Source organism: Pecten maximus, chromosome 8 (assembly GCF_902652985.1).
Source record: "Pecten maximus chromosome 8, xPecMax1.1, whole genome shotgun sequence".
NCBI classification, from domain to species: domain Eukaryota; kingdom Metazoa; phylum Mollusca; class Bivalvia; order Pectinida; family Pectinidae; genus Pecten; species Pecten maximus.
In genome coordinates, this window is record NC_047022.1 from 12,409,643 (window position 1) to 12,422,443 (window position 12,801).

A 12,801-nucleotide genomic window follows, 5' to 3' on the forward strand; every position below is an offset into this window, starting at 1 on the left:
TGGACTCCATTATCACTAATGATGGCCATGTCCATGTTTGTGTAGAGGAACTGGACTCCATTATCAGTGATGATGGTCATGTCCATGTTTGTGTAGAGGAACTGGACTCCATTATCACTAATGATGGTCATGTCCATGTTTGTGTAGAGGAACTGGACTCCATTATCAGTAATGATGGTCATGTCCATGTTTGTATAGAGGAACTGGACTCCATTATCAGTAATGATGGTCATGTCCATGTTTGTGTAGAGGAACTGGACTCTATTATCACTAATGATGGCCATGTCCATGTTTGTATAGAGGAACTGGACTCCATTATCACTAATGATGGTCATGTCCATGTTTGTATAGAGGAACTGGACTCCATTATCACTAATGATGGTCATGTCCATGTTTGTATAGAGGAACTGGACTCCATTATCAGTGATGATGGTCATGTCCATGTTTGTATAGAGGAACTGGACTCCATTTTCAGTGACGATGGTCATGTCCATGTTTTAGTGTTGTAGAGGAACTGGACTCCATTATCAGTAATGATGGTCATGTCCATGTTTGTGTAGAGGAACTGGACTCCATTATCAGTAATGATGGTCATGTCCATGTTTGTGTAGAGGAACTGGACTCCATTTTCAGTGATGATGGTCATGTCCATGTTTTAGTGTTGTAGAGGAACTGGACTCCATTATCACTAATGATGGTCATGTTCATGTTTTAGAGTTGTAGAGGAACTGGACTCCATTATCTGTATAGGTGTAGAGGAACTGGATTCCATTATATGTATAGGTGTAGAGGAACTGGACTCCATTATCTGTATAGGTGTAGAGGAACTGGATTCCATTATCTGTATAGGTGTAGAGGAACTGGACTCCATTATCTGTATAGGTGTAGAGGAACTGGACTCCATTATCTGTATAGGTGTAGAGGAACTGGATTCCATTATCTGTATAGGTGTAGAGGAACTGGACTCCATTATATTTATAGGTGTAGAGGAACTGGATTCCATTATCTGTATAGGTGTAGAGGAACTGGACTCCATTATCTGTATAGGTGTAGAGGAACTGGATTCCATTATCTGTATAGGTGTAGAGGAACTGGACTCCATTATATGTATAGGTGTAGAGGAACTGGATTCCATTATCTGTATAGGTGTAGAGGAACTGGATTCCATTATCTGTATAGGTGTAGAGGAACTGGACTCCATTATATGTATAGGTGTAGAGGAACTGGATTCCATTATCTGTATAGGTGTAGAGGAACTGGATTCCATTATCTGTATAGGTGTAGAGGAACTGGACTCCATTATCTGTATAGGTGTAGAGGAACTGGATTCCATTATCTGTATAGGTGTAGAGGAACTGGATTCCATTATCTGTATAGGCCGGTGTAGAGGAACTGGATTCCATTATCTGTATAGGTGTAGAGGAACTGGATTCCATTATCTGTATAGGCCGGTGTAGAGGAACTGGATTCCATTATCTGTATAGGTGAAGAGGAACTGGACTCCATTATCTGTATAGGTGTAGAGGAACTGGACTCCATTATCTGTATAGGTGTAAAGGAACTGGATTCCATCATCTGTATATGTGTAAAGGAACTGGACTCCATTATCTGTATAGGTGTAAAGGAACTCGGGATTATATTATCTGTATAGGTGTAAAGGAACTCAGGACTCCATTATCTGTATAGGTGTAGAGGAACTGGACTCCATTATCTGTATAGGTGTAAAGGAACTGGATTCCATCATCTGTATATGTGTAAAGGAACTGGACTCCATTATCTGTATAGGTGTAAAGGAACTGGACTCCATTATCTGTATAGGTGTAAAGGAACTCAGGATTCCATTATCTGTATAGGTGTAAAGGAACTCAGGACTCCATTATCTGTATAGGTGTAGAGGAACTGGACTCCATCATCTGTATATGTGTGAAGGAACTGGACTCCATTATCTGTATAGGTGTAAAGGAACTCAGGATTCCATTATCTGTATAGGTGTAAAGGAACTCAGGACTCCATTATCTGTATAGGTGTAGAGGAACTGGATTCCATTATCTGTATAGGTGTAGAGGAACTGGATTCCATTATCTGTATAGGTGTAGAGGAACTGGATTCCATTATCTGTATAGGTGTAGAGGAACTGGATTCCATTATCTGTATAGGTGTAGAGGAACTGGACTCCATTATCTGTATAGGTGTAGAGGAACTGGATTCCATTATCTGTATAGGTGTAGAGGAACTGGACTGGGCTGATCGTGGATGGCCAGGTGGGGAGGACCATAGGTTTCGGTCCTCATTTGGTTGTTATATTTTTTCCTTCTCGTTTACCTTTGGTGTTGGACTGTCCCACAGATTGTGGTATAGGGTCTTGTACAGTACGGTTAGCTCACCTGGCTAGAATGTTCGTCTAGGGTACTTGACTCTTATCTGGTTATCATGTTTTCTATCTCCCATTACAAATGTATGTTACTTAGGATTCTATTTCGGACTTACGGAGAAATCTGTGACAAACATGAACAAAATTATCCAAGAGTTAAAGCCATTACTGTAGGTATATAAATAAATGTTTTGCCGCTAGGTTTGTTTAAAACAGATTTCATATCCCTAGCTCCGTAACTGAAATGATTGAAACATTACACTGGCGTCCCCTTATAGACGCAGAACATACTTCAGAGTCTTAATAATCTTTTGTAATAAACCCAACAGATCTCTTAATTCCAGCAGATACAAGAACCAGGTCTTCTCACCGAAACACTCATGCTTTCAAACAGGTCAGATATCCAAAAAGACACCTATACATTTTCTATCTTCGTACAATCACTTAGTGGAACCCTCTCCCTCGATCAGTATTTCAGCTGACACAGTGGAAGCATTTAAAGCTACCCTACCTGTGTCATATAATGCCACAACATAGTTTTATCATAACAAAAACAACCAAAAATACAAATTACTCTCCTATGTATATCACATGGCATATACTCATCAATCTATTGACAGCTTGTCATTTTCACAAAAGAAGAAGAAATGGCTTTTTCACATTCTAGCAGCATAAAGACCATATATAAGCTTAATTTATGAAAGAAATTAACAAGTGATTATTGTGTTTACAGGTCACCGATCAAGACCACGTCCTCAGTGGATGACGTACGTCGAGAGATTGATCGAGAGTCGTCTAGGATTCAGCAGGAGATAGAGAATGAGCGCCGATCCAATTCACCAGCGTCTAGGAGGGATTCTAAATCCCCAACACGGACATTACTGGACCTTGGCTCTAGCATGGATAAGGTAGATTTATACAAGATTTATTTGGACTCTGTGGTATTTAGGGGACTTATGGGGTACATGACAATTTGGTTTGTTTTTGTTTAACGTCCTATTAAAAGCCAGGGTCATTTAAGGACGTGTCAGGTTTTGGGGGTGGAGGAAAGCGGAGTACCCGGAGAAAAACCACCGGCCTACGGTCAGTACCTGGCAACTACCCCATGTAGGTTTCGAAGTACGTGACAATACAGCAATCCAATCATAAGATACTGTATTCAATGGACCTTCATGATTTTCTCTTACTACCCACAATGGCAGATGAACCCACGGGAAATAAGTAAAATGTAGCATCATATAAAAACAGAACAGACTCCATTCACCTGCCATTAATACCTGTGAGCAGGCCATTGAATCTTAATGGATAATAAACTCAACAAAAAAATTATATTTTGTTTTGCTAGAAATCATCAGTTTTGTCGAAGGCTGTTAACATCACACTTAACAGTATACCAATCTCAGTCATATAGTGTGCCAATCACTCATGTGCAGGCTAAGGAAACAAATAAAATGCATAGTCTACATTTTTGTACATTTATGAAAAAGGAAATGCTGAAAGCTCAAAAGGGCATTCTAGGATGTACAAATTTGTATAGCTTGCAGGATATGCACACAGTTGGCAATGAGCTTTAGAAGTAAAACTTAGTGATTACAAGGAACATTAATTAAAGAATTAAAAGAATATGCCATGAAACTGTGTTTGGAATTATTGGACAATATGAGCTGTATAGGCAAAGATATGATTTCATGTAACCTTGCTGGAATCCAATCATAACATACCGTATATTGTTTTAATGAGTGGATAGATGAGCATAAGGGAAAGATTAGAATTACAATCTGAGGATTATCAGTTAATCTACCATGTTTGCTATGCAACGCCAGTTTTGATTGGTTTAAAACCATGTATTATTTTCCAATATTACACGCTCGTGTCAATAATACACGCTCGTGAGTCACGTCTGTTACAAGTTTATGTATCTAATATTCACCCTTTGATATTACGGTTAGTTTAGCCGAGTGGGCTAATGGGTTAGTCTCTCCTTAAATTGTTATCACAACGCGAGTTCGAATCCTACGAAGGCCGCTTTTTTTTTTCTTTCTTTTTTTCATCCCTTTTTTTTCAAAATCAATGCCATATGATAGACGTTCTTGAACGTAGTACTGTAGTGCTTGTAAAGAAATGTATATTTCATCAACAAATAATGCAATACTCAAGAAATAAATTACAAGGTTTTTCCGGGGTTTCTTTGCCGTTTTTCTATTAGAAAGAAGTAGATCTCAGAACTAAACAGTACATGGTAGAATAGAAATAATAAACTTTGACTCGTGTATTGTTGCAGGATATACAACTCGGACTCGGATATTTTGCAATTTTAATTAATAACTCAGGCCTACGGCCTTCGTTATTAATTTAATTGCAAAATATCCTCGTCCTCGTATATCCTGCAACAATACACGAATCATCGTTAATTATTTCTTAAATAATGGGGCTCCAGGGGCATCACACTTCATGTAGAGCTACATGAAGTTACAATTCAAAATGACTGGGCTTGCCAGAGACATTTAGCGTTCAATTAAGGCATATAAATAATCAGAACTTCAAGGATTATGAATTCAGGCATTCAAATAATCAGAACTTCAAGGATTTTGAATAAACAGAGGTTAAGGCACAGATCTAGGAATATGATTGGGCTTGTAGGACTCAAACTATAGGGCTTCAGGCTGGTGGTGGAACCAGATTTGGTTGATCCCACAGTTGGCATTTTATAAGACTGGAGACCATGAATTATGTATAAGCATTCAATTTGATGCCATATTGAGCAAACCTACCAACAGGGCTTATTTATAAATATTAATGATATTCATAACATGATGTATGTTTATATTCTTTGTTTTATAGCCTGCCTACAATCAACTGAGCAGTGAAAAGTCTGGAGGTCATGATACTCTCAAAGATGTCTCCTACCCCGTGGGCCGATCCAGTCCCACTTTACAAGACTACGAAGACTCTGGCTACAAAACCCCGCCGAGGGCCCGCAGCCCAATTCTACGAGCCCGAGATAGGATCAGTGGCATGCCTCCAATGCATCCCAGATCTGTCACATCTTCAAGAGAGGACCCTCAAAGGACAGTTTCTTCTTCAAGGGAAGAACCATTCCGATCATCATCCCCTAATCCAAAGTCTAGAACTTCTCTCCCATCTCCTAGACTTGATTCCTCATTCCCTGATCCCAAGAGATCAGTTTCGCCCATCCTTAGAAGTGGCAGCTCATCATTCCAGGAACAGGATCCTTCCTCAAGCTTCTCCAGTTCCCGTGCTGGCCAGGAGGATGAAGCGTATTCTCATGGTCCGGAGCTTGTGCTGCCTGTCACCGCAAAATACCAGGACTTGTCAGTGCTCCGTGCTCGTTCTCTCAGTCCTAAAGCCAGTGACAGACCAAGGAGTCCTCTACAGGGTGTGCTTAAAGACAGCACCTCCCTAACAGGGCCACGTCCAGCCAGTCCCCGGCCAGGACTCGACCACTCCACAAGATCAGAACTGGTCAGTTTTACACTCATACGGTTATTAACCATATGAATACTTTTAGATATAATTTCAGTTCAGGGTAGTTGAGTGGCTATGGAATATCACATGGACATGTGACTCCAATTTAACATTCAAATGAAAAAACTAAAAGTAATATTCCATTTTTACACGCCCACAGCAAAGTTAAGGAGTTATAGCTTGAACCAGATTATCCATCGATTGGACATCTGTCTGTGTACGGGTTCTTGTCGAAAATTTTGTAGATGTAGTCATCACACATGTGAAGTCCACATGGGGTTATTTTTTGTGGGATCTGCCTAATTTGATTGTATTTATGCTCATTTTTAGTAGACTGCCTGTTGTCCTGACAACTTCTACAGTTTTCATCCAAATTTGACTGATGTAGTTTATAGCCTCTCAGAAGTTGTACACTTGTTTTTTATTTGGATATTTCTATGGCAGCTATGTACCTTAAACTGTGTTTGTAGACAAAATTGAAGGCTTAGGGAGCATTGGGTATTAGTCAGCCATCCTGGCAACAGTTTTGTTTTTTTGTTGTTTTTCTTTTTTTATATGAAATTTTAAGAAAATAACCTGTGTATTATACCATTTTGCTTAAAACATGTATATTTAAGATACTTAAACATGTTATTTGGCTAGCACACCTGAAAAACTCTTACATTTCATAATGTTGATCCATTGCATAGCAAGATCGAGTTAAAGCTTATAGTTAAATCTATATGGTAGTGCATCTAATCAGTTTATTGTGTTGATCACGAGGAAACTGGTTCAAGAAAGTCTTACTAACCACATATTCATGTTTCTTAGAAATATGTATTCTATTCCAGTCTGTGTCCTTCCAAGATCAGCTCCCTTCATCATCACAGAGGTCAAAGGCAAGGTCGCAGTCTGTTGAGGGTCGTCTGGTAAGTTTATAGTACCGTAGGACAGCTTTCTGTTCAGAATAAACAGGTTTCCAGATTGTACAGTAGAACTCAGCATATCTAAATGCCTCATACCATAACGACAAGTTCAAAGTTATCCAAACTCTTGCAGTGTCCTTCACATGAAAAAACTTACTTGTTGTTAAAAAATCTGTCCATAGCACAAAGTTTATTTGTAAGATATCTCATTAAACCTCAATATTCAGTTCATATTCACACCATAACATCACACCATCACACCACACCATGACATCACACTATAACATCAAACCATAACATCACACCATGACATCACACTATAACATCACACCATAACATCACACCATGACACCACACCATAACATCACACCATAACATCACACCATGACATCACACTATAACACCGCACCATTACATCACACCTTAACATCATACCATAACTTCACACCATAACATCATACCATAACATCACACCATAACATCACACCATAACATCATACCATAACATCACACCATTACATCATACCATAACATCATACCATTACATCACACCATAACATCACACCATTACATCACACCATAACACCACACCATAACACCACACCATCACACCCTAACATCACACCATAACATCACACCATAACATCACAACATAACATCACACCATAACATCACACCATAACACCACACCATGACACCACACCATAACATCACACCATCACACCATAACATCACACCATAACATCACACCATAACATCACACCATAACATCACACCATAACACCACACCATAACACCACACCATAACACCACACCATAACATCACACCATAACATCACACCATAACACCACACCATAACACCACACCATAACATCACACCATAACACCACACCATAACATCACACCATAACATCACACCATAACACCACACCATAACACCACACCATAACACCACACCATAACATCACACCATAACATCACACCATAACACCACACCATGACACCACACCATAACATCACACCATAACATCACACCATCTCACCATAACATCACACCAAAACATCACACCATAACATCACACCATCAAATTATACACCTGATTTGATTTGGTGTCCGTTGGTCAGTATTAAAGAATTCATGGTCACCCTTTAGTGACTTTACCACTTTGAATTATTTTTATGTGAATTTATTTAAATGTATGTAAATAATGCTATGTGGTGATGGTGGGGCGGTGGGGGAGGGGGGCATTTGTAATGCCATACTCCCTTTTATCCCAAGCTGATTTTTAAATTGCCTCTTGGGTCAAAAACTATGTAGCCAAGGTTTTGTGGTTTTAAGAAATGACGCAATACATAACATTTAGTGGTATATTTGTGCTAATCCACAGGTCCTAATATATGTATATTATATATGTAACACATACCATTTGGCAAACTCTGTATCTGACACTTCAGTTCTTTGTTCAGTAGTTTTTGTCATGGAATTTTTAAATGCTTCTTGTGATAATGAACAGTTAATTTTCTTAGTTATAAAAGGCTTTGATTTGCATTTCAAATTTGCTTTTGTGTGATATATTCTCTGTAGTTTCCTGACAACCATTATGTATTAGACAAATCAGTCACCCTTAGATAGAAGTTGTGCATCATTTGTTTTTGTTAGATTTTATATTTTGCAGTTTTTACACAATTTGGGTTAATCTAATTACACAAAAACTGAATTGTACTGGCAGTACCTAAACTTGGAAGGCAATAGTGTCTGTTTATCAGTTGTGTACAATTCCTTTATCCACTGTTATAGGTGTCAGACTTACAGGGAGACAGCAGTAATTTCAGGTTTAACCACAGACGCAGGAACTCTTATGACCCAGGGGTAAGTATCAATAGATTTAATAGGATTAAGTTTTTAAACTTCAAACCATTCATGCTTAGGATTTTGGAGTTTAAATTCAATTTTTGAAAATGCATGGAAGAGGGTGGGAACTCATTGATAAAATTTTGGAAACAGTGTTTCTTAAGATGAAGTTCATTTTTTTTTGAGTTTTTATTATTAAATATATATTTTCTTTTTCTGTTAGTTATAATGTTGACTTTTGAGTGGTTTATGAGGCATAATGTTTAGTACCCATAGCCGATTACTTTAATTAATTCATAACCAATGTGAAAACCATAAATTTAAATTTAGATCTGATCATTTTTGAAGTACTCTGGCATTATATATAGCACTTAAACATTTTCAATGAATGATTAAAAACTAAATGGTAGTTACTAATTTCCGATGGTTTTACAGAAGTCTGATGAATGATCATCATTTATGTGTGCTCAGAATGGTTTTCTTATATGATGAACAGGTGGATTCTGCGGAGGAGATGGAAAATAGCCGGGGTACATGGAAGGCTTCCAGGGCTGAGCTCCAAATAGCCGAGAAAAAGCTGAAGGGTGTCAACGCACAGATCGAGGATGCTAAGTAAGTTATTCCTTATTGAAGCTGGTATCACTCTTAAAACAATGTTCGTCTCTGGTCACAAGAAAACCTTTACAACTGGATTCTATAGATCTGTATACCTTGGCTGTATACCTTGGCTGTATACCTTGGCTGTATGTCGGTGACTACTTGAGGAATCGTTAGTGTTAAGTAGTGATTATATAAATCATCTTTCTGTCTATAATTCTCAGCTTTCTGTCAGTCTAACATTGTTATATTATACCTCAAACATTTTAGTGTCTGTTTGACTCTAGTAGTTGGTTCGGTCTCACCTCAATCATTTTAGTGTCTATATGACTCTAGTAGTTGGTCCGGTCACACCTCAATCATTTTAGTGTCTGTTTGACTCTAGTAGTTAGTCCGGTCACACCTCAATCATTTTAGTGTCTGTTTGACTCTAGTAGTTGGTCCGGTCACACCTCAATCATTTTAGTGTCTGTATGACTCTAGTAGTTGGTCCGGTCACACCTCAATCATTTTAGTGTCTATATGACTCTAGTAGTTGGTCCGGTCACACCTCAATCATTTTAGTATCTACATGACTCTAGTAGTTGGTCCGGTCACACCTCAATCATTTTAGTGTCTGTTTGACTCTAGTAGTTGGTTCGGTCTCACCTCAATCATTTTAGTGTCTATATGACTCTAGTAGTTGGTCCGGTCTCACCTCAATCATTTTAGTGTCTGTTTGACTCTAGTAGTTAGTCCGGTCACACCTCAATCATTTTAGTGTCTGTTTGACTCTAGTAGTTGGTCCGGTCTCACCTCAATCATTTTAGTGTCTATATGACTCTAGTAGTTGGTCCGGTCTCACCTCAATCATTTTAGTGTCTGTTTGACTCTAGTAGTTGGTCCGGTCACACCTCAATCATTTTAGTGTCTGTATGACTCTAGTAGTTGGTCCGGTCTCACCTCAATCATTTTAGTGTCTGTTTGACTCTAGTAGTTGGTCCGGTCACACCTCAATCATTTTAGTGTCTGTTTGACTCAAGTAGTTGGTCCGGTCACACCTCAATCATTTTAGTGTCTGTTTGACTCTAGTAGTTGGTCCGGTCTCACCTCAATCATTTTAGTGTCTATATGACTCTAGTAGTTGGTCCGGTCACACCTCAATCATTTTAGTGTCTATATGACTCTAGTAGTTAGTCCGGTCACACCTCAATCATTTTAGTGTCTGTTTGACTCTAGTAGTTGGTCTGGTCACACCTCAATCATTTTAGTGTCTGTTTGACTCTAGTAGTTGGTCCGGTCTCACCTCAATCATTTTAGTGTCTGTTTGACTCTAGTAGTTGGTCCGGTCACACCTCAATCATTTTAGTGTCTATATGACTCTAGTAGTTGGTCCGGTCACACCTCAATCATTTTAGTGTCTGTTTGACTCTAGTAGTTGGTCCGGTCTCACCTCAATCATTTTAGTGTCTGTTTGACCCTAGTAGTTGGTCCGGTCACACCTCAATCATTTTAGTGTCTGTTTGACTCTAGTAGTTGGTCCGGTCACACCTCAATCATTTTAGTGTCTGTTTGACTCTAGTAGTTGTTTCGGTCTCACCTCAATCATTTTAGTGTCTGTTTGACTCTAGTAGTTGTTTCGGTCTCACCTCAATCATTTTAGTGTCTATATGACTCTAGTAGTTGTTCTGGTCACACCTCAATCATTTTAGTGTCTATATGACTCTAGTAGTTGGTCCGGTATCACCTCAATCATTTTAGTGTCTGTTTGACTCTAGTAGTTAGTCTGGTCTCACCTCAATCATTTTAGTGTCTATATGACTCTAGTAGTTGGTCCGGTATCACCTCAATCATTTTAGTGTCTGTTTGACTCTAGTAGTTAGTCCGGTCTCACCTCAATCATTTTAGTGTCTGTTTGACTCTAGTAGTTAGTCCGGTCACACCTCAATCATTTTAGTGTCTGTTTGACTCTAGTAGTTGTTTCGGTCTCACCTCAATCATTTTAGTGTCTGTTTGACTCTAGTAGTTGGTCCGGTCTCGCCTCAATCATTTTAGTGTCTGTTTGACTCTAGTAGTTGGTCCGGTCTCACCTCAATCATTTTAGTGTCTATATGACTCTAGTAGTTGTTCTGGTCACACCTCAATCATTTTAGTGTCTATATGACTCTAGTAGTTGGTCCGGTATCACCTCAATCATTTTAGTGTCTGTTTGACTCTAGTAGTTAGTCTGGTCTCACCTCAATCATTTTAGTGTCTATATGACTCTAGTAGTTGGTCCGGTATCACCTCAATCATTTTAGTGTCTGTTTGACTCTAGTAGTTAGTCCGGTCTCACCTCAATCATTTTAGTGTCTGTTTGACTCTAGTAGTTAGTCCGGTCACACCTCAATCATTTTAGTGTCTGTTTGACTCTAGTAGTTGTTTCGGTCTCACCTCAATCATTTTAGTGTCTGTTTGACTCTAGTAGTTGGTCCGGTCTCGCCTCAATCATTTTAGTGTCTGTTTGACTCTAGTAGTTAGTCCGGTCTCACCTCAATCATTTTAGTGTCTATATGACTCTAGTAGTTAGTCCGGTCTCACCTCAATCATTTTAGTATCTTTATCACTCTAGTAGTTGGTCCGGTCTCACCTCAATCATTTTAGTGTCTATATGATTCTAGTAGTTAGTCTGGTCTCACCTCAATCATTTTAGTGTCTATATGACTCTAGTAGTTGTTTCGGTATCACCTCAATCATTTTAGTGTTTGTATGACTCTAGTAGTTGGTCCGGTCTCACCTCAATCATTTTAGTGTCTGTATGACTCTAGTAGTTGGTCCGGTCTCACCTCAATCATTTTAGTGTCTATATGACTCTAGTAGTTGTTTCGGTCTCACCTCAATCATTTTAGTGTCTGTTTGACTCTAGTAGTTGGTCCGGTCTCGCCTCAATCATTTTAGTGTCTGTTTGACTCTAGTAGTTAGTCCGGTCTCACCTCAATCATTTTAGTGTCTGTATGACTCTAGTAGTTAGTCCGGTCTCACCTCAATCATTTTAGTGTCTGTATGACTCTAGTAGTTGGTCCGGTCTCACCTCAATCATTTTAGTGTCTATATGACTCTAGTAGTTGTTTCGGTCTCACCTCAATCATTTTAGTGTCTATATGACTCTAGTAGTTAGTCCGGTCTCACCTCAATCATTTTAGTATCTTTATCACTCTAGTAGTTGGTCCGGTCTCACCTCAATCATTTTAGTATCTATATGATTCTAGTAGTTAGTCCGGTCTCACCTCAATCATTTTAGTATCTTTATCACTCTAGTAGTTGGTCCGGTCTCACCTCAATCATTTTAGTGTCTATATGATTCTAGTAGTTAGTCTGGTCTCACCTCAATCATTTTAGTGTCTATATGACTCTAGTAGTTGTTTCGGTATCACCTCAATCATTTTAGTGTTTGTATGACTCTAGTAGTTGGTTTGGTCTTACCTCAATCATTTTAGTGTCTGTATGACTCTAGTAGTTGGTCCGGTCTCACCTCAATCATTTTAGTGTCTATATGACTCTAGTAGTTGGTCCGGTCTCACCTCAATCATTTTAGTGTCTATATGATTCTAGTAGTTAGTCTGGTCTCACC

General features: G+C 38.8%; 1 protein-coding gene across 9 annotated transcripts in view; it reads left to right on the plus strand.

Annotated features, from left to right (window-relative positions):
• The window catches only part of LOC117332479 (anucleate primary sterigmata protein B-like), a 118,774-nt gene that overhangs the window by 80,533 nt on the left and 25,440 nt on the right, over positions 1-12,801 (plus strand). For all 9 annotated transcript variants that reach the window (XM_033891396.1, XM_033891397.1, XM_033891395.1 and 6 more), the window contains 5 exons: positions 3,105-3,279; positions 5,213-5,854; positions 6,688-6,765; positions 8,562-8,633; positions 9,112-9,227. In XM_033891396.1, coding sequence (XP_033747287.1) covers positions 3,105-3,279; positions 5,213-5,854; positions 6,688-6,765; positions 8,562-8,633; positions 9,112-9,227 — 1,083 coding nt within the window. The remainder of the gene's footprint in view (positions 1-3,104; positions 3,280-5,212; positions 5,855-6,687; positions 6,766-8,561; positions 8,634-9,111; positions 9,228-12,801) is intronic.